Source organism: Quercus suber, unplaced genomic scaffold, assembly GCF_002906115.3.
Source record: "Quercus suber isolate HL8 unplaced genomic scaffold, Cork oak 2.0 scaffold_437, whole genome shotgun sequence".
Taxonomy (NCBI): Eukaryota; Viridiplantae; Streptophyta; class Magnoliopsida; order Fagales; family Fagaceae; genus Quercus; species Quercus suber.
In genome coordinates, this window is record NW_027069888.1 from 310,308 (window position 1) to 338,132 (window position 27,825).

Sequence of the window (27,825 nt, forward strand, 5' to 3'; positions counted from 1 at the left end):
TTGGAAAAAATCCTAATGGCCAAATTGCTTGGGTTTTAATTAGTTGCAAGGATACCACTATCCCATAGGTTCCCAAATCTTTTCTAAAAGCTTTGTCCTTCATTCCCTTTGTTACATTTTCCTAAAACCACTCAGTGGTGTTATCACTGATCGAATTCCGTCATTGCACTTGCACACAGTTAATCCATCTAAGATGACTTTCAAATGTTTAGTCACTGAGCTTAATTCTTCACTTCTGCTGGGCTCATTTTTAATGCCATAGGTATTTGTTACATTGCATTGGAGGTTTCGTAGCTAATGGAATTGCAGAACATAGTGTCTGCTGACATTAAGGGATAAAATGTGAAAGTGTACAAAGGAAATTGCATAGAAACTCTCTTTTGGTAACATTTGCATACTTTTTAATTAGGCAAACATTTGTCTTTTGATTCAAATTTTGACTAGATAAGGAAAGATATTGCTGTTCTGACTTGCTACAATCATTAACCTAGAGACTTAACTCTTTTTGGTTTTTGTTTTGGGTACCAACAGGGAGAATTCACAATGTAAATTTTTTTTTTTTCGTCAAATCCATTAGTTTTTAATCTGTTTATGATGACTTATTTCTTCAACTTGTTTGTTGATATTTTTGTAGCTCCGGGAACGCAGGGGCAGCGGAAGAAGCCATGTCTTAAGTGAGGTACAGTGGCCCTTCGTGAGATTCGGCACTTTCAGAAGAATTGGAATCTGTTCATTCTAACTGCTCCTTTCATCAGAGTTGAGTTCATTATCTTATTTTTATACATGAAAATATATGCATAGATAAACAAACGTCAGTATATTGTGTGCTAGGATACACATTTTAGAAAAAATGGGGCTCTGTTATTGGTAAATGAAATTACTCAAGTAAGCATTGATTTTTGTATAAGGTGGTCAAATTTTCCCCCCTTGACCCTTGCACGTAGCAACTAATTTCCAAGATCTTCGCTTGGTCTATTGAGAATGTATGTGTTTTTCATTCATTATATTTCTAAGTAAAAGAAAGTACTATTCAGCAAAAAAAAAAGTAAAAGAAAGTACTATTGAGAGAGTTTAATCTTACAAGTTTTGTAGGCTTATAGGGATAATCATCAAAGTGGTCGTACTATTGTATCTTTGGAGGAGACACACAAATTGTAAGTCTATTACACATATACACCTAAAATTTCGTCAGTGGACTGTATCGTCTCAAGATAGTGACCTAATCCATGCCTTAACTTCACCACTTAAAAACATTCATGAATTGACGATAAATTGTTTAGTATATTATGATATTATGGTATCTAATTTATGTGAAATGTTATTATTTAAATGATAATTTGAAAATTATTTATTTATCGATTATTGTTTTTAGAAACAACATTCTGTAACTATGGATATACAGAGTAAAGTAAAGACACAAAGTTACAACCTCCATGTACAATCAAACGGAAGAATACCTCCAAAAATGCTAATTACAATTATCAAACAATGTCTGAAGTAGCCTGATGAGCAGTAGATGGATAATTTCGGCAAACTGGACAAGTTTTATTCATTCGGAGCCATTCATCAATGCATTCAACATGGAAGCAATGCTTGCACTCCGGTATACATCTCAGTGTGTCTTTGGGGCAATATTCTGATAAGCATATTGGGCAAGTGTTGTCATTGGGTCCAGGAAGTTTTTGGCTCTCTTCAAGGACTAGCTTTTCATAGGATTGAATGGTGGATTCATCAAGACCCATCATGACATCAGGACGTTGTGGTGTCACTATAGCCTGGGGGTTGGACCTCCGGCCTCTTGCACTTTCCATGCAACATGCGAAACATGCAATCCCAATAACACATGTGATGGTTGGTAAGGCAATGGAGAAGCAGACGATCCTAAAAATTCGGAGACCCATAGATAATTGGCCTGAAATTGGAAGCAGTTAAGTTCTAAATTAAGTAGCAATCAGAGGGATCAGATGCAGTTTAGAGCTAAATTATCACCTAATTCTACATTCATTTTAGATTTCATATTTGAATGCTATGCAAAAGGATGTCTATACTCTATCCCATGTGAGGGGAGAGCAACAAGCACAGAATTTGTAATCAAAATAGATATGTAGAAGTTTTATTAGGCTTTGCAATCAATGCCAAGTATATGTAATGGAAAAGCTGCTGTTATACTGCAATTTGGTTCAAAGGTCTAGAATCTTTTTGTTTTTGGTAACAGAGATTTTCGAACTTAATGGGGGCTTTTTCTTGTCCTTTAGAATATAATATGCTCTAATTATCTGTAGGTTAGTTAAATCCAAATAAATAGTTTGACTTGAGTGAGCAATCTCAACAAATTAACTACGTAAATAAAAATTAACATGATTAATTTAATTTAATGGGGCAAGTGAGTTGTTGCATCTTCCAGTTCCAGCAAACGGAAACAATAGGATAACCACCAATATGCTGTTGTTCAAAGCTAAAGGAACCTAAAATTTTAGAAATCTAACCAATACCCTTAAAGCCAGTTCAAAAAATAAGTGCCGATTAGGATGTCTAATGAGACGTCATTGTAGCTTGACAGACTGACAACAAAAAAGGGTTGGCAATTAAGGTCGGTTAGCACCTGAATTTTAGTGATGGACTATCTAACTCATTGTTTCACAAGTGAATCTTGAGTTTGACTCCTCTCTCCATTTTTTTTTAGAAAAAACAGATAATCTCTGTACTAACATTATGATACATCTAGACATTTAGGCCGATAAGTGTGTTAAATTTGTTAAATATGAATTAGAGATGGAAATTTTGTTAATTTTTTAGAACTATTCAAAATTTGATTATTCGTTTAATAAAATTATTATTAAGAAGAACTAGAGTATGTTTTGTTAACATATCAATTCTAATAAATTGGAGGAATTCTATTTCCTATATTTTAAGTATAAATTATCAATTCTCACATACCCTACCTATATTAGAATTACTAATGTAACACTTGAATTCAACATTTCACTTTCTTTCTTTTTTCCTTAAAACTACCTATATAAAGTTAATTTTAGAAAATATATCCAAAATTAGATATTTATTAATATGTTAGAACATTTTTTTTTAAGGTTTAAAATATTATACTTAGTGGTCAAATTATCAATACCAGTGTTGTCTAAAGACTCTAAATTACAATATAATTGTCAATTCTATCAATCCTACGGCTCCCATTCCATTGACATTGTCTTTTCTCTCTCTCTCTCTCTCTCTCTCTCTTTTTTCCTTAATCAGTACCAAAAATATATAAAATACGAAGAATGTGATAATATAAACATTATCTTTTTTGAAGTCAACGACCTTAATGAGCGGTACAACATCGTTTCTGTGGGCCCAAATAAGAATATATAGACCTAGTCCGAAAGCTGACATGCCCTCTCTCTCTCTCTCTCTCTCTCTCTCTCCAATTCATTATTCATTTTCAAGATCAACGTAGGGTTTGATGGTTCTAAAAACGATTCTAATTCTATGTCAAAGAAATTATATATGTCTGTTATCAAATAAATAATGGAAAACAAATAAAGAGAATATACAAGGAAAATGTTAATTTAATTACCTGGTTGAGGTGTAAAGAAACAACCAATTTGTTGAGTAGTATCATTGTTTGTCCTGAATCCACACACACCGCCTTGTGTTTCACAATCTCCACAACCAGGTAAGTACCACGTTAAGAGAAGATCCTGGTTGAGGTCACGGTCTGTGAATCCCTCGTAATACTGGGATGGCCAGGCTACCGGAACCGGCGATATGGTAATGACTTTGCATGTAGGAATGGTTGAATTAGCAAGAATCAACGAGGATGTAGCTAAGATAGAATGCGTGGAATTGCTGAGGCAATCGATGACAGTGAGACCGAACTTTGTGAACTCAGATGGGCAGCGGAGGAAAACGTATTCCTGAGTGAAAGCAGTAACGAAAGGTGAGCCTGAAAGGTTGAAGCGCAGGAGCCTTCGTGCAAGGCAACGACCAGGGTCATACAACTCTATCCGTTGGTTCGAATAGTCGATGTTGCGAACTAAGAATTCGCCGGAATGAGGAAGTTTTAAAACTGTTTGACTCTGGCTTTTGCAGCTGAGGTCGAAACCTGGATATCCACACTCATTACTATCATTATTACGCCCAGATTGAGACTGTAATTGGAAGGGAAAACGAATAGAAGGGTTGTCCTTGTCTGTGCCACACTTGGTGGCTGGGCAAGGTCCTGTTCCTGCAGGTCCTGCAGCTCCTGCAGCTTTAATTTTAATAATGATAATAATGGGATTAGGAGAGAGGAACAAGAAGGAGAGGACAAGAAACAAGACTTGGAATATGCTCATCTTTTTTTTCTTTGTTCAAATTGAAAGCCCCCTGAATCCAGGGCCTTAGGGGTGAGATTTGGCACCCCTTGCACATATATACTTAATTAAGTAGCCTGTTTTAACTTAAAAGACTCACCATTATTATTAAATAAATTTCTAAACAATTCTAAAGTCAATGTTTTAATTTTGATACTGATCTGGCATTTACAACTAACTGCATTATCCAATCAACACTGGTTGGTAGCGGCCTACTGACCGTTATTTTTACAGTTACGTACGTACGTGTCTGTCTAGTACTATAATGGTACGGCTGCCTAGTAAATATATACCACGTGTAAAATTAATTTTATTTATTATATTTGCTTCCAATGCTGAAAAATTTGTCCCCCTAATTTTTAGGGGAAAGTCATACATGAACCATTTATAAAAATATTGCTAAATATTAGGTGGAAAGCTGCAATTGAGCGAGCATAATAATATTAATAGTTTAATATCATGTAACATCTTATCTCAAGACTCAAGTAATGTGAGAAATACTCAATCATTAATCTACACATTTCATGTCTATAAGACTATAACGCATGACCGAACTTGGTTTTGTAGACTTGGGATATGTTTAAATACTGTTTATTTTGTTGAAAATTGAAAACAACAGGTTAATTTTTAAATGTGTGAATAATGCTGTGAGACTCATTAAAGGTTTATATGAAAAAAGAAGTTTGTGGGTCCCGTGAACAGTGCACGGGACCCACTGAAAAGCTAAAACGCACCTCTCTCAAAAAAAAAAAAAAAAAAAACCAAAACACAAACGCTGAAAAAATAATCAGTATCTAAAGTACAATTAAACTTATTTTTGAAGTAAAAAGTTTTTTTTTCTATTTTTAACCACCCACTTTTCATTTTCAGTTCTTATACATTCAATTAAAATATTGATATTCTTCTCAAATATATATATATTAAAATATTAATTATAATTTTTTTAATTTTGTTTAGGAAGTAGAGAGAAAGGAAATAGAATAAGTTAAGAGTATAAAAACAGGAGAAAAGTTTTACAAAACGTTACGGTACTCTCCAAACTTGTTGAGCACTATAGCATTTTGCAAAATTGTGAATAGCGTTGAAGCGCCAGATGTGAAACAATTTTGGTGATTCTTGATTCCTATACTCTTCAATTTGGCAGAAAACAAAATGTTCTGAGAAGCCAGATGTTAATGCTCATTGCTCAATTATAGCCTTACCATTACTACTTCGCACTATTCATCCATGCCACCCAAACATAGATTGGCCGCCCCGTATATTTTTTATGCATGCATATCCACATGTAAGTGTACATAAGTACAGGCTCATATATACATACATACCTATAGCCTATAGGTACAAATGTTTGTCATTTCCATGCTGCCACAGTATAATACGGTACAGTACAGTCCCAGGGGAAACCAGACTCAATGTTTTATGTACTTTTAAGGAGCAACACAAAGGATATTATTATATTCCAACTGAATGGATCAATGGTTTAAGTAGTACTCTGTATGAGTTGTCGAGAAGGGGAATTTTACTTCCCTTGAAGAGAAAAACTTTGCTAAGGAGACCAAGGGATTTGAGGATAATTACAGGAGTTGCTGAGAGATTCTAATAGCAACTACTTCTCCATTAGTTCCAGCTCTCATGGTGTGGAATTTGACATTAATTCCTGTTTCCAAGAGAATAGACAGATCAGATAGAAGTTAATCATGGAATCTGACATTAATTCCTGTTTCCAAGAGAATAGACAGATCAGATAGAAGTTAATCATAGAAAAGATTATTGCAAACTGCGGCCTTGAATAAACCAACTATAGGGAATGCAAGCAATGATCTGATTGTCTATTTTGAGTAACTATATGACTAGTTATGGAATTAATAGTGGGGGGCAGAAATTAAAAGACTGCTTTGAATTTTCTTTACCATCATTTTCTTGTAAATTGGTGTTGACTGCAACTGCATGGAGAGTGATCATAGCCTTTGGATGCAAGTCGTTGATTTTCCCTACCCATGAGTTGAGATTAAAGACAGCTGCCAATTCATTTGGAAATTATACAATGCCATATTACTTTTAAATGATCAGCAATAGAACAAGACACTTGAGTCAGTTTTCCTACAAGAGAATTAAATTACACTCTTAAACCCCTTCTAATCCCATTGAATAAGCATAACTCATGAAATCATTATGCCTGACTTGTTGAAGAATACCATTCTAATGTTGTTGGGTAGTTAATAAAAAATAATTCACTCTTTGATGTGAGAAAGTATGTTATCTGTTCTCAATGAATCAGTTAAGATCAGACAGCATTTTCAGGTGTGTCATGTTATAGTATAATTTTTTTTTTTTCTCTGGTGACAGGAAAATGATACAGTGACCTCAATTAGTGTAGAGTATAAAGAATTACCACACGATGAAATGTCCTTCAGGTTTTTGACATCAAAAATGGCCCCAGAAGCTCCAGCTACACGCTCTTTGACATCATGAGATCCAATTAGCTGGTATTCCCAGCTTCCCTTCTGGTACCCATCACAGAGGAACAGCTCTATATGCCTTGCATCTAAAGTCTGCATCGTTCCTACATAAACAACGATATTAACTCATATCGTGGAAACTTGTGCAGGCTTTTTGTGAGACACCAAAATACCAAAACAAAGTGATGTTTTATGCAAAAAAAATTTTTTATTAATAATTAAACATGCGTCCAGTGGATCATGAACCCACAAGCTCACCCTCCACCTTACTCTTACAAGGGGAGGAGGTGCCATTTGAGTTAGAGCTCGTTGGCTTGGAACTTGTCTCTTAGGTGACAAATTTGGCTACTGCATTGTAAGATTCATCGAACAATAGCATGTATCAGTCAATGATAGGATGTCTCAGTTATCCTAACTAACAACAGTATCAGCAAATAAGACATGCATGTCAGCTCATTTAGTATGAAAGTACATTAATATGGTATATAGATTCGTGGATTAATTTTGCAACAATACAGCAAAAATACACTACTGAATAGAATTCTAAAAAAGGAAACAAGCTTATGAGTGATTGATTCATTGCAAAAGTAGCTAAACCTGTGAAGATTTTTCATTTATAAACCTCGCCATAAGTTACCACCACCCAAACTCTGAGCTAGTCAAGTATTAACTCACAGAAACAAAACCAGATTATCTAAGTAGTCACATGTCTCTTAATGGTATCCCTTAGGCACTAATCTCATGAACCAAATAAACCAACAAGGGAATTGATACATTGTACTTTTATTGGTATTAATGTTTTTTTTTTCCTGCTCACCATCACATGTATTGAGTTCGCAGACGGGGCATCGAACAAGCTGCAGATCTGAAAACATGAGCCCAGAATTAAAACAAAGGTTAATTGTGGTGATAAATTTTGAGCATGAGATCCTTGTTTTTTAGAAGACTTATTAGAAGTACCAGCTATCCAGATCCCAGGTTTAACATTGTCTAACACGCAACAGCCACTAGACTGCAACATCTTCTCTACAGTATCTTCATTTGGGATTTCGGGAGGAGGGCTTAACTTCTCTGTTAGGAATACTGAAGAGTCAAGCAAAAATGCACCAATTCGCATCCAATCTGACATTCCCATCACAACAAAATATTAGTTAATAAATCAGCCGGTCTGCAAATGCAGGGAAGGGAAGGTTGTTTTATTACTTATACACAGATTCATATTATTCCCATCCAACTGAAAATATGAAAATTGCTTTCTTCCTCCTACAGTTCATATTACCACTACCTACAATAATTTTTTTTTTTCAATAATAACATTCAATGCATAGCTCTTATGCAATTCAAAAAAATAAGTTTAAAGGCCCAATATTTTTCACAACTAATAATTGGCCTGTTTTGATTAGTGCTAATAAAAGTAATGTTAGTTGTAATTAATAAAAAATATTATTTTACTTTAAACATTCCATTTTATACTTCACCAATTATAATATGCACAAATTTTTTATTCCTTATAAAATAAGCAAAGTTTTAAATGGAAAAAAAAAATCCTAACAATGACATACAACATAAATTTATTATTAAAGTGATAGTGTGTAAAAATGAAAATGACGTTGCTTCAATCACAATTTGTCATATCAATTATTGCGAAAAAAATAATAATAAAAATAATATTCAGCCAAAATTATTTTAAGTGTTAGGTAAATGAACTTCTTTCAAATCCAAAATGCTCGATGAATCAAACTCACCAATATGCTTCTCTTTTTGGTGGAACTTGAAAGAGTGGCTCCCATCTGCAAAATCAAAAAAAGCTGATGATTGAGACGTGGAAAGCAAGCAGAGTAGAGAGGCCATGATAGTGTGAAATTTTTATACATACCGAAGGCAGAAGTGTAGAGGTCGAACCATTTGAAATCCACGTGTTGAGGAGCAGCAGGGAGCTGAAGATCACGAAGGCACACGAATTTCCAAATGCTATCATCCATGATCACACGCTGGAACCATTTGCTCGTCACAGCCAGCTTCATCAGAGACCTTCCGTCTAGAAACTTCGCAATCTCTGTCCACACGTCCTCTTCGTACCTTCAAAGACAAACAATTAACAATCATATTTTAAATTTAAAAAAAAAAAAAATCAAATTATTATTATTATTATTTTAAAAGTCTAAAACTCAAACTCTGTTATTTGAGTTTTGTTTTTAGGTTCTCTTTTAGTTGTTTGACTCAAAAGTTAGTTAGAGAGAATTCAAAAAAATCTAAATGAATTCGCGTTTGGCTTCTGAGAAAACGCAAGAAAATGACTAAAACTTGAAAGTGTTTGTTAATTCGATTTTCTAACCGATTCAAACTAAAACAGAGTTCGAAAATTTGCCGCTACTGAATAACAATCATGATTCGAAATCAGATCAATCAGTCAGGAGTATAACAGCATTCACTTCAAATCACAGATCGGTACTTTAAAAATCATTTCAGAAAAAAGATTTTCCAGATCATAATCCAAACAGCTGTACAAATATGAACGAAATTCATCACTGAATTGAGATTCAAAAGTTCACTAAATGATCAAAACGTTTTCTCCAAGAACAGATTTACGAATCTAAAATTAGCTTCTCTAAACAAAAGAAAGAATTGATTTCCGATCATTCTAATAAGCACAATCGGATTCAGAATCTCACACACTCAAATACACACCAAAACCTTTAAAAATTCAACGTAAAATTTAAACAAAATTATAAAAAAAAACGAAATCAAAATGAATGTACCAGGAGAAAGAGGAGCGAGAAGGTTGAGGAGGAGAGGTGCAAGAGCAAATGCGTTTGGCTGATCGCAATCGCTTTCTCATGTGCTCAACTGCGCTCTGCAATTGCCGCTTTCCCATGCTTTCGATTTTTGAAGCTCACAAACTAAAACTCACTCTCACTCTCACTCTCTGCCTCTATTTATTTCCTTCTTTCTTCGCGCGCCAAGTACTCCCATTCAAAACAAACCCAACAAATTATTATTAATTATTTTTTTCAAATTGTTTAATATTTTAATGGGCCTCAGGTTAGCCCACAATTTCTACTTTTGTATGGGGCTGTTTTGTGGACCCTAAGTTCATTTGAAGAACCTATTCGCTTTTATTAATGACTTTCATGCATAACATAAAATTATTTATAGGTTTTTTTTTTTTTAATACTACTTTTTATCGATAACTTTTTCTACAAATTTCAAGTTGTGAGTAGTATTTCCTAAACCAAAAAAAATAAAATAATAATAATAAAAATAAATTTTTTTGTGAAATATTGTGGACAACATTTCTCTATATTCAATGTAATTTCTAAATATTACTCCAAAAAAAAAAATTATGTTTTGTGGACCCTAAGTTCATTTGAAGAACCTATTCGCTTTTATTAATGACTTTCATGCATAACATAAAATTATTTATAGGTTTTTTTTTTTTTAATACTACTTTTTATCGATAACTTTTTCTACAAATTTCAAGTTGTGAGTAGTATTTCCTAAACCAAAAAAAATAAAATAATAATAATAAAAATAAATTTTTTTGTGAAATATTGTGGACAACATTTCTCTATATTCAATGTAATTTCTAAATATTACTCCAAAAAAAAAAAAAATTGTCCCTATATTCATTCTTTTTTTATAAGCATGCAATTTACACTATAAATTTGTTGGATTACCATTTTAGTACATTAAGTTTAAATTTTATCATTATAATAAGTTAATTTTGACAACATTGTCATTTTAGTCCTTTTGTTCCATTCTAATGTCATTTTAAATCATTTTTTGATATTATAAAGGTGAAACAAAGTAGTAAAGTCTCTTCTCTTATCATTGAATAAGAGACATAGTGTTCAATCATTGACTATATCAAATCTAATTGGTGTCTTGGTCTAATAATAAAGAATAATATCAAAAGCGGATGTCATAGGTTAAAATTCTGTCTAAAAAAATCAATTTAATTCCTTCCAAGAATTCTTGTCAAACTCTTTTTAAAGTAATCTTGAAAGAACTTTGTATCCTAAGATAATAATAATAATATATAATAAAGGTGATGTACATAGAGATCATGTGATATTAGCTTAGTCCTCTCAATGGGAGAAACATAAACTTCCATTTAGAAGAACTAAGTATGATGGAGAGGATATGCACTTATATATCGATATAGAGATCCATTGGTTTAAAATGAAAATTTTTTCCATAAGAAGGAACTTCCATTCCATTCTCTATTTTACTCTTTTTCCATAGCCAATTTAATTCCCTCAATTCCTTAATTGCTTTTCTATGCATAAGGTTTTGGACAACAATTAAGTTTCAATAAATGACTAATTTGGATGTCCCATTTTGCACTGACTAATAAATTCACATATGCTATCTCAATGAAAAAGTAATAAAGGTATAATTGGCTCTTTGCATGATGATACTTTCTTCAGAGAATTTAAGATAATCCCAGGTCAAAAGTATTAAAAGTTATGTTGACAATGACATTTATACACTCTAATACGTCACTTCTAATATGTCACTTCATAAAATACAATCAACAGTTAAGTGATTTTATTTTGTTCTATTAAAAAGTAGCCATCTATGAATTTAAATGGATACAAATTTGACTTATTTTAGATTTAAATGAGTAAGATATGACCGTTTGAAGTTAATGTAACTGTATTATCTACGAATCTTTGGCATGCATACGCGCTTGATATGTATTGTAGATATAAATGAGTCATGAGTATATAAAACAAAGACAAATACTCAAATTTTCAAAAAATGATTTCATAACTTAACTTTTTAGGATCTGTTTGGATACCGCTTATTTTGCTAAAAATACTGTAGCAAAATATTTTTTATTGCTGAAAATATTGTTCACACATTTTCATCACTTGGCTAGTCCATGAACAGTGCCATGAGACCAGCCACGTGAAACACAAACGCAGAAATGCCACTACGCAAATTCACACTTAATTTAATTTAAAATTTATGATTCTCAACCAAAAAAAAAATAATAATAATAATTAATTTAAAGTGCTACCCACACAATGGGAGACTCAAAAAGAAAAAAAATTATTTTTGAGGGGAAAGACGAAGCTCAATAAAAACACTCATAAAAGCAAAGTTTTTTTTTGGGGTGGGACTTTTAGCTTTCACTAGATAAGATAATAGGTTTGCATTGATTCACCGATGAAGCTCCCTTGCCTTTGGGGATTCGGCTTCGGACTTAGAAGGGGTGACCTCTGCTAAAAGAAGCTTTATATCGCTTCCACTACCTCCCATCTAGTTACGTGCCGATGATATACTCATAAAACAGAGTCAAGAAGTCATCTAGACCCAGAGGATTTGTAAGATTCCAAACTGCAATTATACTAATTTAAAATGTCTGCCTCATTAGGAGCTTGACAATAAAACATCATTTTTCCAAAGTCAAGATCTTTGGAAAGATGATATTTCTAAGACCTCTAGAGCTAGAGAGTTTGATCTTGCGTTCAACAAAACAAAGCAAGAACCAATAGCGACGCACTCACATGTTTCCTTTTAAAAAATCTATTGAATTCCTCCTGTCCCTGATGAGTGATGACTACAATCAGGTAGGAAAAACTAGTCTTGAGATCATTACTGCCTATCACTCAAAAGGTGCTGGCTGCAGCTTATACATATATAGATGTACTCAACTTTATTGATTGGCTTGGCATTAAGATTTAAGGCCTCTCATCATTTAACATTTCTAAAGCCTTTCGATGTATGTTATGAACCTATGATTCTGCTTAAACAAAGAACCATAATATACCACTCACCTGTTAGGCGGGACGGTACCTCCCCAAGCCTTAGAGCTTGGGTGTGAGGGGGTCAAGGGTTCTAGCCCCAGGCGAGTACGTTAGGATAAATTTAAGATAAATTTCTAACCAGTTTAAAAAACAAAAAAGGACCATAATATAATACTGCTGGAGTCTTCTGCTACGTTTCCCTCTGTTTCTTGTCCATTCTAATTCTGTTGTTTTTGTTATTTTTTCTGTTCTGCGTTCTTCATTATACAAATACACTTTCTTTTTTTTCTTTTTTTTTGCTAAGCGTATAAATAGACAAATTTATTTACAATACAAATGGTAACTCATTCAAATTTGGGACCAAATTGGCATGGTGCGCAGTCATGATATATAATACAAAAATATAGTCATATGCAATTTTTTCAGAAAAATGGCACCAACAAAAAAGTTGGTGAATTTACATTTTATTGCATCTAAATGATTATAATACAAATTTGGGTTAAAAAAATTACAAGCTCACTCTGAAAAAGAATGAATCCTCATGGGTTAGGACTTAAGGAGGTACGCGGCCGGTGCAAGCTGCTCCTTGCAGAGATAAAATGGCAAAAAAGAATGTGCAACTTAATTCATGAATTTCCTACAATTGGGAGTTCTACATCGGCAAGGAACTTTCAATTCATCAAGCTCATCTGGATCAAACAAGTAATCATACCTGTGGCAGAAAGATTAAACAATTCTTTATTCCCAAACTGAATTTTTATGCAAAAAAGAGGTTAAATTTGAAGGCAGCAAACTCATTCATGCACAAATGCATACATGTGAGTGTGCGCACACACACACATGGGAACAATTCATACGTTAATTCTTCACCAGCAGAAACATTTGTCTTAGCAATAAGAACTATCCTGCTCTCCTCATCACCCAAACTCATGATCCTTGCATAGCAGTTGGGCATGCACTGCAGTAAAATGTGATTGAATGGTTAGCATTGTAAGATATAAGATGCATGTATAGAACCATCAAAAAGAAAAGATGCACGTAGAAATTTTATTTGCTTTTTATTTCTCTTTGTAAAAAACAAAGGTTGGATTTGGGCCACATAATATCTAGAAAGGAACCCTAACCCAAGCCAAATCTACTTTAAGATCATTACTATGGTCTTACATGTAAATCTGCTGCTCTACTATTAGTCTGTCAAAATATAAGCTAATATCTTCTTGGTCAATGCCTCAACAGGCAATGTGACCACAATGCAAATTTGACCAACATGACAAAAGCCAATCAAATTCCCAGTTGGGATCAATTCAAGTTAGAGGTCAAACCAAGCTATGAACAATCCAGTGAGCATGAAGATATGAGCCTATGCTTTTTGAAGCAAATGAAGAATAGGAGATATTTTCTCAAAGTCAATCAAAAACTTCAACACAAGAACTTACCGAATGATTGATTAAACGTGCTATATTCCCTTTATTTGTGGCATCAATTACTACTTCCTCACTGATCTTGAAGAGCTGCATAAAATTTTTCATTGGACATTAAAAACCACAGTTAATAGAGATAAATCTGATGAGATAATACAAGAATTTAACCTGCCAAAAAGAGGTGTTTGGGTAAAAATAAATTAAAATGGGGCATACTTAAAATCATCAGGTTGTCAGTAAAACAAAACGTAAGACTTCCTGTATTCTATATATGGTTTATCATGACCAGTCCCTTATTTTTTAAAATAAAAATAAAAATAAAATAAACAGACCGGTCATAAGACATAAGAAAGTAACTTCACCCTAACTTAAAATTAATTCAAACAGTTAAATAGTCACTCCTATACTACAACACTTTCACCTAATTATCAAATATGGAGTGTAAAAGACATGCAATGGGTACCTGTGCCTAAACTAAACATAGAATGGGAGTTCCCCAAAATTTCCCTTACTGCAATTGAGACATCAAAATACTTTTCACGACTTCCAATATAGGCATATGGAGGTCTAACAATATTAGCAATCGCCAAGAGAATGCACATGCAGAAAAAGGGAGTATTAAACAAAAGACTCACATAGCAATCTTTGCCTTCTAATTGGTACTTTGCCTCCCTCAAATCTGCAACACTACGCCGCACCTGCTCACCACGATACTCAACAACCTAGAAACATTCATACCTAGCATCAGTTGTCTGACCTTCCAAAGAAAAAAAGAATGACGCAGAACAAATCAAAACAGATGCAAGAACAGAAAAATAAAAGGATAAAATCTAGGTGTCAACACCAAGGCTTGCTTGGAATCAGCATCAAGCAAGGAAGAGCAAACCTAGGGGTCAACACTTAGGATCCGCTTGGTCCGAGAAGTAGAAAAGAGGATAGAAAAAAGTGAGATAATGGAAAAGTGGAGGGATTGAAAAGATTTTATTTTCTCTCCTTTTTGTTTGGTTGAAAGTGGAAAAGTAGAGGAATAGAAAAAATGAGTTTAAATAAATTTACTCATATACCCTTGTTAAAAAATAATGCTCAATTAAAAAAAAAAAAACAATTGACAAATAACCCACTTAGCAATAAGAACTATCCTGCTCTCCTCATCACCCAAACTCATGATCCTTGCATAGCAGTTGGGCATGCACTGCAGTAAAATGTGATTGAATGGTTAGCATTGTAAGATATAAGATGCATGTATAGAACCATCAAAAAGAAAAGATGCACGTAGAAATTTTATTTGCTTTTTATTTCTCTTTGTAAAAAACAAAGGTTGGATTTGGGCCACATAATATCTAGAAAGGAACCCTAACCCAAGCCAAATCTACTTTAAGATCATTACTATGGTCTTACATGTAAATCTGCTGCTCTACTATTAGGCTGTGTTTGTTTTGGGTGAAAAGCATTTCCGGAAATGCTTTTCTGAATTTACGGGTGTTTGGTTGCACCTGAAAAATCGATTTTCCGGAAATTGATTTCCGTTGACTATCGGTCAAAGGTGAAAATGGATTCAGTTCCTATTTTCACTTCAAATCCTATTTTCCGGAAAACCCAAAAACAGAGAGCGCGAAGAGGGAGAGGGAGAAAGAAACAGAGAGCACGAAGAGGGAGAGGGAGAAAGAAAGAGAGAGCCCAGCGCCATCGTCGATCCAAGCCCAACGCCCATCGCCGGCAGCCACGAACCCACGAACCGCCGATCCAAGCCGAGAGACCATCGCCGGCGACCACGAACCCACGAACCCAGTCCCCATCACCTCACTGCAACGGGCAGATCCAGTCGCACCTTCGATCGCGCCGCGCCGTCGATCGTCGATCGTCGAACTCCTTCGAACCCAGCGCTCTTCGCACCGGCGAGTCGCACCGCGCCGCGCCACGCCGTCGATGGTCGTCTTCCTCGATCTCTCCGTTTTTTTTTTTTTAAGTTTGATTGTTGTTTTTGTTTTTTTTTTTTGATGAACTGATTGTTGTTGTTGTGGTTGTTGTGTTGTTGTTGCCGGAATTTGGTAGTGTTGTTGTTGTTGTGTTGTTGCCGGAATTTGTTGCCGGAATTTATTGTTGTTGTTGTTGTTGTTGTGTTGTGTTTTTATTGCCGGAATTTGTTGTTGAATTGGTTGTGATGTTGAAATTTTTTGTAATAAAATTTGTTTGGATGCTGAGACAATGTGAAAAATTTTCCGGAAAATAGCATTTTTAGAATACATCCAAACACATGAAAATATTTTCCACAACAATTTTCATAATTCAACCAAACACTTAAAAATATTTTCCTTTTCCGGAAAATATGTATTTTCCGGAAAACGTTTTACACGAAACAAACACAGCCTTAGTCTGTCAAAATATAAGCTAATATCTTCTTGGTCAATGCCTCAACAGGCAATGTGACCACAATGCAAATTTGACCAACATGACAAAAGCCAATCAAATTCCCAGTTGGGATCAATTCAAGTTAGAGGTCAAACCAAGCTATGAACAATCCAGTGAGCATGAAGATATGAGCCTATGCTTTTTGAAGCAAATGAAGAATAGGAGATATTTTCTCAAAGTCAATCAAAAACTTCAACACAAGAACTTACCGAATGATTGATTAAACGTGCTATATTCCCTTTATTTGTGGCATCAATTACTACTTCCTCACTGATCTTGAAGAGCTGCATAAAATTTTTCATTGGACATTAAAAACCACAGTTAATAGAGATAAATCTGATGAGATAATACAAGAATTTAACCTGCCAAAAAGAGGTGTTTGGGTAAAAATAAATTAAAATGGGGCATACTTAAAATCATCAGGTTGTCAGTAAAACAAAACGTAAGACTTCCTGTATTCTATATATGGTTTATCATGACCAGTCCCTTATTTTTAAAAATAAAAATAAAAATAAAATAAACAGACCGGTCATAAGACATAAGAAAGTAACTTCACCCTAACTTAAAATTAATTCAAACAGTTAAATAGTCACTCCTATACTACAACACTTTCACCTAATTATCAAATATGGAGTGTAAAAGACATGCAATGGGTACCTGTGCCTAAACTAAACATAGAATGGGAGTTCCCCAAAATTTCCCTTACTGCAATTGAGACATCAAAATACTTTTCACGACTTCCAATATAGGCATATGGAGGTCTAACAATATTAGCAATCGCCAAGAGAATGCACATGCAGAAAAAGGGAGTATTAAACAAAAGACTCACATAGCAATCTTTGCCTTCTAATTGGTACTTTGCCTCCCTCAAATCTGCAACACTACGCCGCACCTGCTCACCACGATACTCAACAACCTAGAAACATTCATACCTAGCATCAGTTGTCTGACCTTCCAAAGAAAAAAAGAATGACGCAGAACAAATCAAAACAGATGCAAGAACAGAAAAATAAAAGGATAAAATCTAGGTGTCAACACCAAGGCTTGCTTGGAATCAGCATCAAGCAAGGAAGAGCAAACCTAGGGGTCAACACTTAGGATCCACTTGGTCGGAGAAGTAGAAAAGAGGATAGAAAAAAGTGAGATAATGGAAAAGTGGAGGGATTGAAAAGATTTTATTTTCTCTCCTTTTTGTTTGGTTGAAAGTGGAAAAGTAGAAGAATAGAAAAAATGAGTTTAAATAAATTTACTCATATATCCTTGTTAAAAAATAATGCTCAATTAAAAAAAAAAAACAATTGACAAATAACCCAAAAAAAAGTGCAATCACCCAAATTTATTAAAAAAATAAAAATCATAACCCAAAAAAATAAAAATCATGTCTAGTTATAAAATAAATATAAAAAAAAAGGAAAGAAGGGCAATAAGGCAACATCAAGGGAGAAGAAAATAAAAATAAAGGCAACCCATGTGCATTGTCAATCAAGAAAAAATTCATCCCCACTCAGTTTGCTCTCCATTTTGGGGAGAAAACATTTTGGGTGGTCCTGGGGAGAAAACACTTGAGCCCCACCATTTATTTTCATTCCCTCCTACTCAAACAAACACACTCCAAAAGAGTTTTGCTTCCCATTTTTTCTCCAAAATTTTTCATCTACCCTATTTCACCTCCAAACAAACACTCTTAGGATATGTTTGGTATATTGTACTAGGTCCTGTAATAGAATGGTTATTCTTGTGAAATAGTTGTTTCTTTCTAAAAGGGCTATAATATTCTTAGTAGGTGTAATTACTTATAAAATTAATATATTTCCAAAAATACAAATTTTCCATATGCACAAACAATTATAAAAACTATCTCTCAAATTTTTTTTTTTTAAACAATTTTTTTTTAAAAAAATCTGTTGTTAGGAAATATAATTGTATAAGATATTGCATAAAACAGATCCTGAGTTATTCTAATGTTACAACCAAACATGTGTATGAATAGATTTAATTATTCCATTATAACATATGTTATTCCAAGAAACAAAAATTATCATTCTTATTGTAATCCCCCTAAGTGAGCCCTAAGGTTGGTTGGAATAGACTCCAGACCATTGAACAATTTTCAAGAGAACTATTCTTAATCAATCATATTATAAATTGTCTCCATAGCGGTATGATAGCATGCTTATATAAACTATTAAACCATAATTCTAGTTAAAATTGACTTAGAAAACCAAGTTTCAAATGATTGAGAAAATCCCGCTTATTGAATTACAAAAATACCCTTGACTCTAAGAAATTAAATAAGATCCTAACCTAATTAACTAATAAGACTTAAAATAAAATCCAAGTGACTAACAAAAATGCAATTGACTTCCAAAATTACATAAAGACTAAATCAAAATAAAAATTGTATTCCTCCTTCCACATCAACGAACCAACCCAGTGAAATACTTAATGTTTAAAAGGACAGAGAAAAAGTAGACAGAATGCTATTATGTCAACTAAACAAGAGAAGAAGAAAGCTACCACAACATTGTCTATTGATTTACCAAAAAATCTTTGGGAAGTGGATATCCAAAGAAAAATTCTCAATATCAGAAATTATGGAAACAGTATAAGCAACGCATATACACGTGTGTGCGAGAGTGTGTCATAGTACCATTTCTCCTTCTTGAATATTCCTACGCGCAAAGAGACCCCATCCATGTATACCAGATTTACCAAAGCAAACCCGATAACATTCAGTTCTCTGAAGCCACAAACAAGTGTTAATAAAAAAATACTAGACCAAAAGTTAATGAAATTAGAAATTATATCAAGTAGAAAGTACGCAAGTACCCATTACATATTAAAAAACCATAGCTACCTGTAAGTGGCAAAGTCGTTCCTTGAAAGACGTGAAATCCTTAGAAACTTCTACTTCCTGTTAAAAGAGAACAAAGTATGTAAATGGATATTAACATGTCGCATTACACAACCAAAAAAGCAAAATAAGGTTATTTCCTTCCAAAATGCAAAAGTTTAATATCTGAGAGGTAAAAAAAATTTAAAAGACAAGAATTTACATTTTTTGTGCTCAAGCTACTTATTGCATCTAAAGAATGATGGCTTGGCCCCATCAGTCGGTGGAATATTGGCTGTCCATCGGCCATCTGGCAAACAAAAAAATATATATTGAAATGAGACCAACAAGAGAGACAATTGATGATTTTGTTGGCAACATGCTAACAACAAAACAACAATATGATCAATTGGGCTCATCCCTAACAAAAAAAGGAAATAAAAGCTTTGCAGTGTGGAAAAATTTTGTTAAGAAACAAGTATTCTACTGAACTGAAAATTACAGAGACAGATATAAGTTTGCTACATAAAGTAACCTTATTCTTTGATCTTTTGAAGGCACGACATCTTGCAGAAGAAAGGGGCTCAAACTCATTAATCTCTGATGTTGGAGACTCAGGAAGTTCAGTGTTCTTCAAGGAAGCCAGCCTTGAACCCCTGAAGCACCCCTGCTGGTTTGGCAGCAAGCTTCTAGCAGAAAAAACCCCTGCAGGAGTATGAACAACAACGACAGCATCGGGGTTTGGCTCTCTGCGTGAAAACCAAGGTTTAAACCAATAAATGTGGTGCATAATGGAGTTGAACCAAAAGTAAAAAATAAAAATTATTCCACTGGTAAAGAAAATATTGAAACAAATTGTGGGGCACAACCCAAACCTGTGATCTGCACAATATATCAACTTTTTAGTCATTTGTGTCCCATTCCTTTCCGAGCAGTGCAACTGAAAGTTCAACAGATAATGTTAACGCAGTCCCTTTTCCATCCTCAATTTTTTCTCAAAACTTACATGAAAATATTTTGAAAAATAAAGGCATGCATCATACAGACACGCAATGCAAGCACCAAAACAGGACAACACAATTCAATTTAAGAATATTCTATAATATTAGTAGTTTCAGGCAGACCATTGCTCTGTTCATAATAACTGTGAAGACTTACTTCCATGCTATATCCTGCTCTCGATGCGCACATTACATGAAAATAAGTAGTACACTTGCAGCACTGGGTGCAGGAACCATGACTCTGCTGGCAGATTACACAACGCTGCAGTCCAGAAAAATAGGGTATATTTAGATGTCAAGCAATAAAAAATAAAAAAAGCATTACCACACAGCAAATTAATCTCATAAAGCTTGGTTTGCTAAAGAACAACGCACGGGAATTTCCAAAGCTTTCTACTAACCATCAAGGAATTGAACTCAATACTATGAAATTTTACAAGAGACTTAGGCTGCGTTTGTTTTTATGTAAATTTTATGCATTTCTGGGTGTTTGGGAGGACTGAAAAGCCCGGTCAACCTGAAAATGTTTTCCCTTTGACCATAAATCAATTTACACTTGATTTTCAGTCACAAGATTTTACACCCTCACACTCTCCACTCCTTCAAGCACAAAGAACACAGAGCACCCAACCAGCCTCGTGCCAACCACCATGATCCACCCATCAAGCCACCACGAGGCCCGATCTTCCCAAACCAACCTCTGTTTGCCTCCATAACCACTGCATAACCCAATCCCAGCCACCTCCCTAAACCACTGCAAAATCCACTCTCTTCATGGCTGTTTTTGCTGATTGGTCATTGTCATCCTCCGCCAGCCAATTAGCGAAAATTTGTCATCCTCCAACAGCCACTCCACAAAACTTTGCCATCTTCCACCAGCCATCAACACCGCTGTCCTAAGGCAGATCTCAACATCATCAGTTGTTGTCACCGATCTCTCTCTCCTTCTCAATCTAGCTCTCTATCTCTCTCTCTCTCACAAAATCTGGTTTTGTTCTCCATTTTTTGTTTCTTTGGATTTTTATATTGGAATTTTCTATTATCTCCTTCTCAATCTAGCTGTCTATCTCTCTCTCTCTCTCTCTCTCTCACACACAATCTATCTCGCAAAATCTGGTTTTGCTCTCCATTTTTTGTTTCTTTGGATTTTTAAATTGGAATTTTCTATTATAGTATCAGTTAGGAACCTGGGAAAATGTGAGGTAGTAGTAGTAGAAAATGTGTTTTCTAAAGCATTTTCACAAACACAACCAAACACCCAAAAATATTTTCTAAAACATTTTTACGAACGCAACCAAACACTTGAAAATATTTTCTTTTCCAGAAAATGTTCACCTGAAAATATGTTATGGTCTTAAATTGATTTCAGCCAAAACAAACGCAGCCTAACATAAATTCATTCATAAAAGATTTTGCAATTGAAGCACCAGAAAATTAGAAACTGTCTAGACAATTATTAGGAACACAATTTTACCTTCAAAAATGAATTGGATGGAATTCTAAGGATTCCAACAGCAGGTTCCATTTTCTCATGATTTAAGAAACCAACTTCAGGCCGGAACCAAGCACACGTGACATGAACCCACAGCATCTCAACATCAGTTGGCTTCAGAGCACCCCCTATAAAAGCAGTTTTTAGAGATATTAACATGTTAGCATTTGAATACAATCAACTTTAATAATCAATTAGCACAAGCATTTCCAAGTAAGAATACTAAGCAAACATCCTTAAAAAATTTATATAGTCAGCATATTTGCATGCAACTTAGTGGAAAAAGAAAATACTAGTAAATTTGTTTTGTGTTGGGGGGGGTGTGGGCGCGGGGCAGGGCACTGTTAATGAGTATCATCCATGTTATACTGAAATCAACTAAAAAGGTATAAGGAATGCAAATATTCCTAAAAAAAAAGGGGTCAAAAAACTAATTTTCTGGACAGACAAAGAAGATTCTCTTCTAGACAGACAAAGTAGTGTTTTAATAAGAACTTCACAATATAATCGTATAAAACTTTCAATACAGATTGAATAGGAATTTTTTAACACACTAATCTAGATGGCATACCTTGTACAGGACAAAGGCAACATTCTCTCTTGAGATCATGTGATTCGCATGCTCTACAAACCCATGAAGTAAAATCCTGAACAGATTTTTCCCCATAGCATTCTTGGTGGACAGCTATTTGGCATCTATACACCCAAGAAAAAAAAAGTCAGAGAACTTCTTTCAGCAGTGAAGCTTGTAAATAAAATCCATTCTTCTACCAGCAAGGAAATTTTTATTTAAGCATCCAAAATACACAAAGTGGGTATTAAGATCCAATGAATTATGGAAACACCTGTTGCAGATAATAATTTTGTTGTCATCCCAATCTTCAACCCATCTGCAAATAGCACATCTTTCTGTGGTCCATTTGGCACGAACAGGTTCATACTTCTCTGTAGCAATTAAAATAAGTATCCTTGCTGTTGAGAATTACAATCAAAAGACACCATGGCTGCAGATACAGCACCCACACAAACACCAAAGATAGACTAGACAATTATTAGGAACACAATTTTACCTTCAAAAATGAATTGGATGGAATTCTAAGGATTCCAACAGCAGGTTCCATTTTCTCATGATTTAAGAAACCAACTTCAGGCCGGAACCAAGCACACGTGACATGAACCCACAGCATCTCAACATCAGTTGGCTTCAGAGCACCCCCTATAAAAGCAGTTTTTAGAGATATTAACATGTTAGCATTTGAATACAATCAACTTTAATAATCAATTAGCACAAGCATTTCCAAGTAAGAATACTAAGCAAACATCCTTAAAAAATTTATATAGTCAGCATATTTGCATGCAACTTAGTGGAAAAAGAAAATACTAGTAAATTTGTTTTGTGTTGGGGGGGGTGTGGGCGCGGGGCAGGGCACTGTTAATGAGTATCATCCATGTTATACTGAAATCAACTAAAAAGGTATAAGGAATGCAAATATTCCTAAAAAAAAAGGGGTCAAAAAACTAATTTTCTGGACAGACAAAGAAGATTCTCTTCTAGACAGACAAAGTAGTGTTTTAATAAGAACTTCACAATATAATCGTATAAAACTTTCAATACAGATTGAATAGGAATTTTTTAACACACTAATCTAGATGGCATACCTTGTACAGGACAAAGGCAACATTCTCTCTTGAGATCATGTGATTCGCATGCTCTACAAACCCATGAAGTAAAATCCTGAACAGATTTTTCCCCATAGCATTCTTGGTGGACAGCTATTTGGCATCTATACACCCAAGAAAAAAAAAGTCAGAGAACTTCTTTCAGCAGTGAAGGTTGTAAATAAAATCCATTCTTCTACCAGCAAGGAAATTTTTATTTAAGCATCCAAAATACACAAAGTGGGTATTAAGATCCAATGAATTATGGAAACACCTGTTGCAGATAATAATTTTGTTGTCATCCCAATCTTCAACCCATCTGCAAATAGCACATCTTTCTGTGGTCCATTTGGCACGAACAGGTTCATACTTCTCTGTAGCAATTAAAATAAGTATCCTTGCTGTTGAGAATTACAATCAAAAGACACCATGGCTGCAGATACAGCACCCACACAAACACCAAAGATAGGACTAGCCTTCAACATGTAAAGATTCCAGTGAAGTGCATATTTTACCTCGCAACAACCCAAATAACTGCTGCTTGTCTAACTTCAAAGGATCCACACCATGTACATTATACTCTTGAATCTGAAGCATCTTCAATGTTAGTAGAGAATTTTATAGAGGCCATACATATAATTCATTAGCTTTAACCAAAGATGAAATGAGGGGGAAAAAAAAAAAGAAGGAATGCTTATAAAGTCATACAAAAATTTCCTTAAAAAATAGCAGTTGTCTAGTATCACACACATTGAAGCCAGCATTTCTTCTTTTTTTTGTTTTTGTTGTGGGGGGATTGAGGACTATATGTGTATGTGTGTGTATATAAACATTAGATAATTTTTAACATAACAAAATATAAATTTCTTTTCATAGATTAGTCCTAACTTAGTTGACTCATTCTCTAAGTTCTTTCATTGTGTTAAGTCATGGATACTTTGCCCTATACTAAATTTCAGAGTCATCTCCCTTTCTGTATGCACAATCAAGCAATCACCCAAAAACTCATTGAGAAGATGCTACCAAAACTTTGGGACATCAAAAAAATTTTTAAATAAAAATACCCAGTTTCTCAAGTTGTTTTACAAAGAAAAGTTACTTTTATCAGTTTTATAAAACTAGAATACCATAAACAAGTCGAAATACAGAACACGGAGAAACTGGTTGTGCTTTCAAAATGAAGATAATTGGTACAGACCCATTTTTCTAGTGGCAGCATTGTGCCCTTCACTTTCACACTATACTTCCACTTTTTAGCTCTGCAACCTGTGTGCCGTTCCCATTCACTAGGTGTATACTTCTTTGACCCACATGAACCGCACTTGCACATAACTCTAAGATGGGGGAAAAATAAAATGATAAATAAGCATCTTAATGAATCCTTGAACAAAACATACAGAAAGTTGTTGTAAGGAGTGCATAAGAAGAAAATGAATGTGGTGGTGAGAAAGGAGGGCATAAAGGTCCTACAAGAATATTAAAGAAAAATATGTCAACATACATGTAATATTTAGAAACTAGCTCAAGGCTTACATATGAAGGTTTGGAATATATGTTCCTTCCATGCCATTGCACACCACAGCCACCTTCTCAGGTAGAACATTTTGTCCACTATTTTCTAAAGACCTGCTTCAAAAATTGTCAAAAAATTAGGCTTTAAACCTGATGATAAACTCCTTAGTCTATGAAGTCAAATATACAATTGCCTTGAAAATCAATTGGAGGGAGAAGAATTGCACACGCACACACACAAAAATAGCGTAGACATACTTCACATTTGGTTGGCATTTTTCTGAAGCTAATAACTCATAATTAGACTTTGCTTTACAATCTGGGCAATAGTAATCTACATTCTCCAAATCCTTTAAACCATACACAAGTCAGTTAGTAAACACATATATGGTAGGAACAGAAATTAACATCACAATTCATAAATCAAGTAATTAAGCACACCTTGAAAAGCTTGCTGGAAATATTCTCACACTCAGCATGCACCCAAACATTACAACCATCACAACACACCTGATCAACATCTCTGAATTCAATGAATTGTTTTTTAAAAGGAAAAAAAATTGGAAAAATTATAAACCTAAGTCAGATTTGCAGGTAATCTCACCCAATCCCCACCATCTGAATGGTGCCAAATCTTCTTGCAAATGCCACAATATTGTTTTGATTTACATAACTGTAAACATAAAGAGGTGAACATCATTTAGAAAACAAGAAGCTCTATTAACGCTCTTCCAGAAAAGGTTCTCCACAGTTTTTTTCTCTTATAAGTAAAACACTTATAACTGACCTTAGCACAATGTTTACACAAAAGCTGGGTTTGACGGGTAGAGCCCTTCATTTTCTTCATATTTTTCCAAGGCAGAAACAAACCACAGCCGTCACAGGGTCTTGTATCCTTGCAGAAATCCTGCAAACATAACTAAGTCATGGATGAATTCTTTAACTCAACAGATCAGATTCTGTAAGCATTTAACTGATAAAGTAGTAACCCCAAAACACGGAACCAAAAATTGCTTTTGAAAGTACATGCACACGAACATAAACCAAAGAAAATTTTCACGTCTAGATGATCTGTTGCTAATAATAAAGCAGCATTTTGACATGAAACCGTCACTAAAATGACTGCAACCAGTCCATGATCAACCAATTTTAGATAAATAACCTTAGAAATTACAGAATGAAAAAATATCTATTCTTCTCAGTACAAGGCCCCAAATAAGCATGTACATGCAGTTGCCATGGACAAGAGAGTAGTTTATGGAAGGGTATTGGGGCAAGTTGGGACAGCTTTTATTTATATATAACTTAAGAAGCAACATATCCATAGAATGAGTGTAGCTGAAAAGAGAATGTTAAGATGGATAGGTTGAAATACATGGAAAGATAGGGTTCAAGATGAGGTAAGGTTAAAGAAGAGGTAGCGTAATGCAGGAAATTTCAAGATTAAGAAGGAAATATTGAAGGCTGAGTTGTTTGTTTAGAAACAGCGGACAAAGTTCAACTCTTCAAGAGGCTTACTCTTGAAAAGAAACAATCTGTCTTTATTATCAAAACTGAGTATTTGATACCGTCAATGTCTTATTTACACAAAGCACTCCAAATTCTAATCACTAAGCTAGTAATCTGCAACTAATTCAAGATCCAGCTGGGATTGGCTGACATCAGCATACCTGAATTCTATTACAGCCTGATGTAGGACAAATTAGGAATTTGTCTAACGTTTAGTTGTGGCGGGTTTAGGATTAGAAAAGAAGAAGAATTAGAGAGAAATTAAGGCTGTTTAGGGGCTGTGTGAACAGTATCCGTAAACAGTAACATTTAAAGGAAAGAAAAAAGAGAAGGCAAAAGAAACAACACAAAATATATATATATATATATATATATTTATTTCCTACTAGTATCAGGGTTCCTACTAGTATTAGGACTACTATTTTTAAACCTACAATATATAGATATATATATATATATAAAGACTTACTTGTAGTATTAGGATTCCTACTAGTATCAGGGTTCCTAATAAATTAAATCAAAACCCATACATAAAGACTCATAATTAAATAAGACTAATTAATAAAACCCATGGCTTTTAACTGTGGCCCATACCCAACAATAGTAAAATTGCTAAAATACCCTTGACTCAAGAATAACTAAATAAAATATAAAAACTTAGTTAACTACCATGGGCACTTATTCTTGGGCTTTCCCTTAGCCTTGGGCTTCCAAAGAGAATATCCTTTCTTTAACCATGTTATGATTCTGCCATCACAGCCACCGCAGCTGTTGCTTGTAACTAACTGATCAACTAACTCACTTATCTAACTACATATCAAGTTTGACTATTTATTACAGATCAAGGCACTCAGATTACAATTGCTCATCACTTGTGAGACAGATAGATAACTTGTCAAGCTGCTGCCTTAATGAATTGCCAAGTTACTTAGTGACAGATAAGCTGCTGCGTCATAGCCCCCATTGATGAAAAGATGAGGGAGAGTCACCTGAGATGGTTTGATCAAGGTAGTCAAAAGCAAAAGACGACCTTAAGGCACCAAGGCCTTTTATTGCCCGAGGTGTGAGGCGACAAAAAGGCGCTAGCCTGAGTAAAGCGAGGCGCCAAATTCTTAATATATTTATTATACATATAGAACTTAAATCATATGTACCTAGTGTATTATAATATTATAATGAAGTTTTTTTCAATGTGAAGCATAAAGAAATTAGGTCTAAAAATTATTTCAAAATAGGATTAGCATGATTTAGGCTCTATTAGTTAATTCTAACAATATGTTTTACAACAAGTTTCTATATAACAATAAGTTTTACAAAACAAATTTGTAAATTAATTTAACTAACAATAGGTTTTATAACATGCCTTTTGAAATTAATAATCTTAAATAGGTTTAACAACAAACTTCTATAAAAAAAAAATTAATT

At 34.3% G+C, this 27,825-nt stretch overlaps 3 protein-coding genes across 3 annotated transcripts in view; all 3 read right to left on the reverse strand.

Annotated features, from left to right (window-relative positions):
* Positions 1–1,318: 1,318 nt before the first annotated feature.
* On the reverse strand, positions 1,319–4,403 carry LOC111989397 (putative RING-H2 finger protein ATL21A). The gene is made up of 2 exons (XM_024021183.2): positions 3,572–4,403; positions 1,319–1,912 (listed from the first exon to the last, which is right to left on the reverse strand). Exons 1-2 carry the CDS (start codon positions 4,329–4,331, stop codon positions 1,482–1,484), a joined length of 1,191 nt encoding a protein of 396 aa, XP_023876951.2. The 5' UTR covers positions 4,332–4,403; the 3' UTR covers positions 1,319–1,481.
* A 1,204-nt stretch (positions 4,404–5,607) lies between these two features.
* On the reverse strand, positions 5,608–9,763 carry LOC111989364 (probable F-box protein At3g61730). Its single transcript, XM_024021156.2, has 8 exons — positions 9,568–9,763; positions 8,685–8,887; positions 8,554–8,598; positions 7,769–7,930; positions 7,626–7,673; positions 6,742–6,912; positions 6,260–6,367; positions 5,608–6,006 (listed from the first exon to the last, which is right to left on the reverse strand). The coding sequence occupies exons 1-8, from the start codon at positions 9,681–9,683 to the stop codon at positions 5,924–5,926; spliced, it is 936 nt and encodes a 311-aa protein (XP_023876924.2). The 5' UTR covers positions 9,684–9,763; the 3' UTR covers positions 5,608–5,923.
* Positions 9,764–12,840: 3,077 nt separating this feature from the next.
* The window catches only part of LOC111989353 (histone-lysine N-methyltransferase ATX3), a 19,252-nt gene continuing 4,267 nt past the window's right edge, over positions 12,841–27,825 (reverse strand). The window contains exons 4-23 of the mRNA XM_024021145.2: positions 25,679–25,798; positions 25,496–25,564; positions 25,333–25,401; positions 25,150–25,241; positions 24,913–25,005; positions 24,578–24,713; positions 23,895–23,967; positions 23,654–23,753; positions 23,380–23,504; positions 22,791–22,936; positions 20,386–20,490; positions 20,103–20,167; positions 19,763–19,976; positions 19,451–19,537; positions 19,252–19,308; positions 19,045–19,134; positions 17,224–17,310; positions 16,604–16,678; positions 13,422–13,522; positions 12,841–13,276 (exon numbers count right to left, since the gene is read on the reverse strand). Of these exons, the coding sequence (XP_023876913.2) occupies positions 13,186–13,276; positions 13,422–13,522; positions 16,604–16,678; positions 17,224–17,310; positions 19,045–19,134; positions 19,252–19,308; positions 19,451–19,537; positions 19,763–19,976; positions 20,103–20,167; positions 20,386–20,490; positions 22,791–22,936; positions 23,380–23,504; positions 23,654–23,753; positions 23,895–23,967; positions 24,578–24,713; positions 24,913–25,005; positions 25,150–25,241; positions 25,333–25,401; positions 25,496–25,564; positions 25,679–25,798 (1,995 nt within the window). The 3' untranslated portion in view covers positions 12,841–13,185. The remainder of the gene's footprint in view (positions 13,277–13,421; positions 13,523–16,603; positions 16,679–17,223; positions 17,311–19,044; positions 19,135–19,251; positions 19,309–19,450; positions 19,538–19,762; positions 19,977–20,102; positions 20,168–20,385; positions 20,491–22,790; positions 22,937–23,379; positions 23,505–23,653; positions 23,754–23,894; positions 23,968–24,577; positions 24,714–24,912; positions 25,006–25,149; positions 25,242–25,332; positions 25,402–25,495; positions 25,565–25,678; positions 25,799–27,825) is intronic.

Bases quoted from the DNA above. Each gene is read 5' to 3' on its own strand.
- LOC111989397 (XM_024021183.2), bottom strand. From the start codon at position 4,331: ATGAGCATATTCCAAGTCTTGTTTCTTGTCCTCTCCTTCTTGTTCCTC. The intron at 1,913-3,571 runs GTAATTAAATTA...TTCCAATTTCAG, and splicing joins TTTCTTTACACCTCAACCAG to GCCAATTATCTATGGGTCTC.
- LOC111989364 (XM_024021156.2), bottom strand. From the start codon at position 9,683: ATGGGAAAGCGGCAATTGCAGAGCGCAGTTGAGCACATGAGAAAGCGA. The intron at 8,888-9,567 runs GTACATTCATTT...TTGTCTTTGAAG, and splicing joins TCTCGCTCCTCTTTCTCCTG to GTACGAAGAGGACGTGTGGA. The intron at 7,931-8,553 runs GTGAGTTTGATT...TGGGAATGTCAG, and splicing joins CCAAAAAGAGAAGCATATTG to ATTGGATGCGAATTGGTGCA.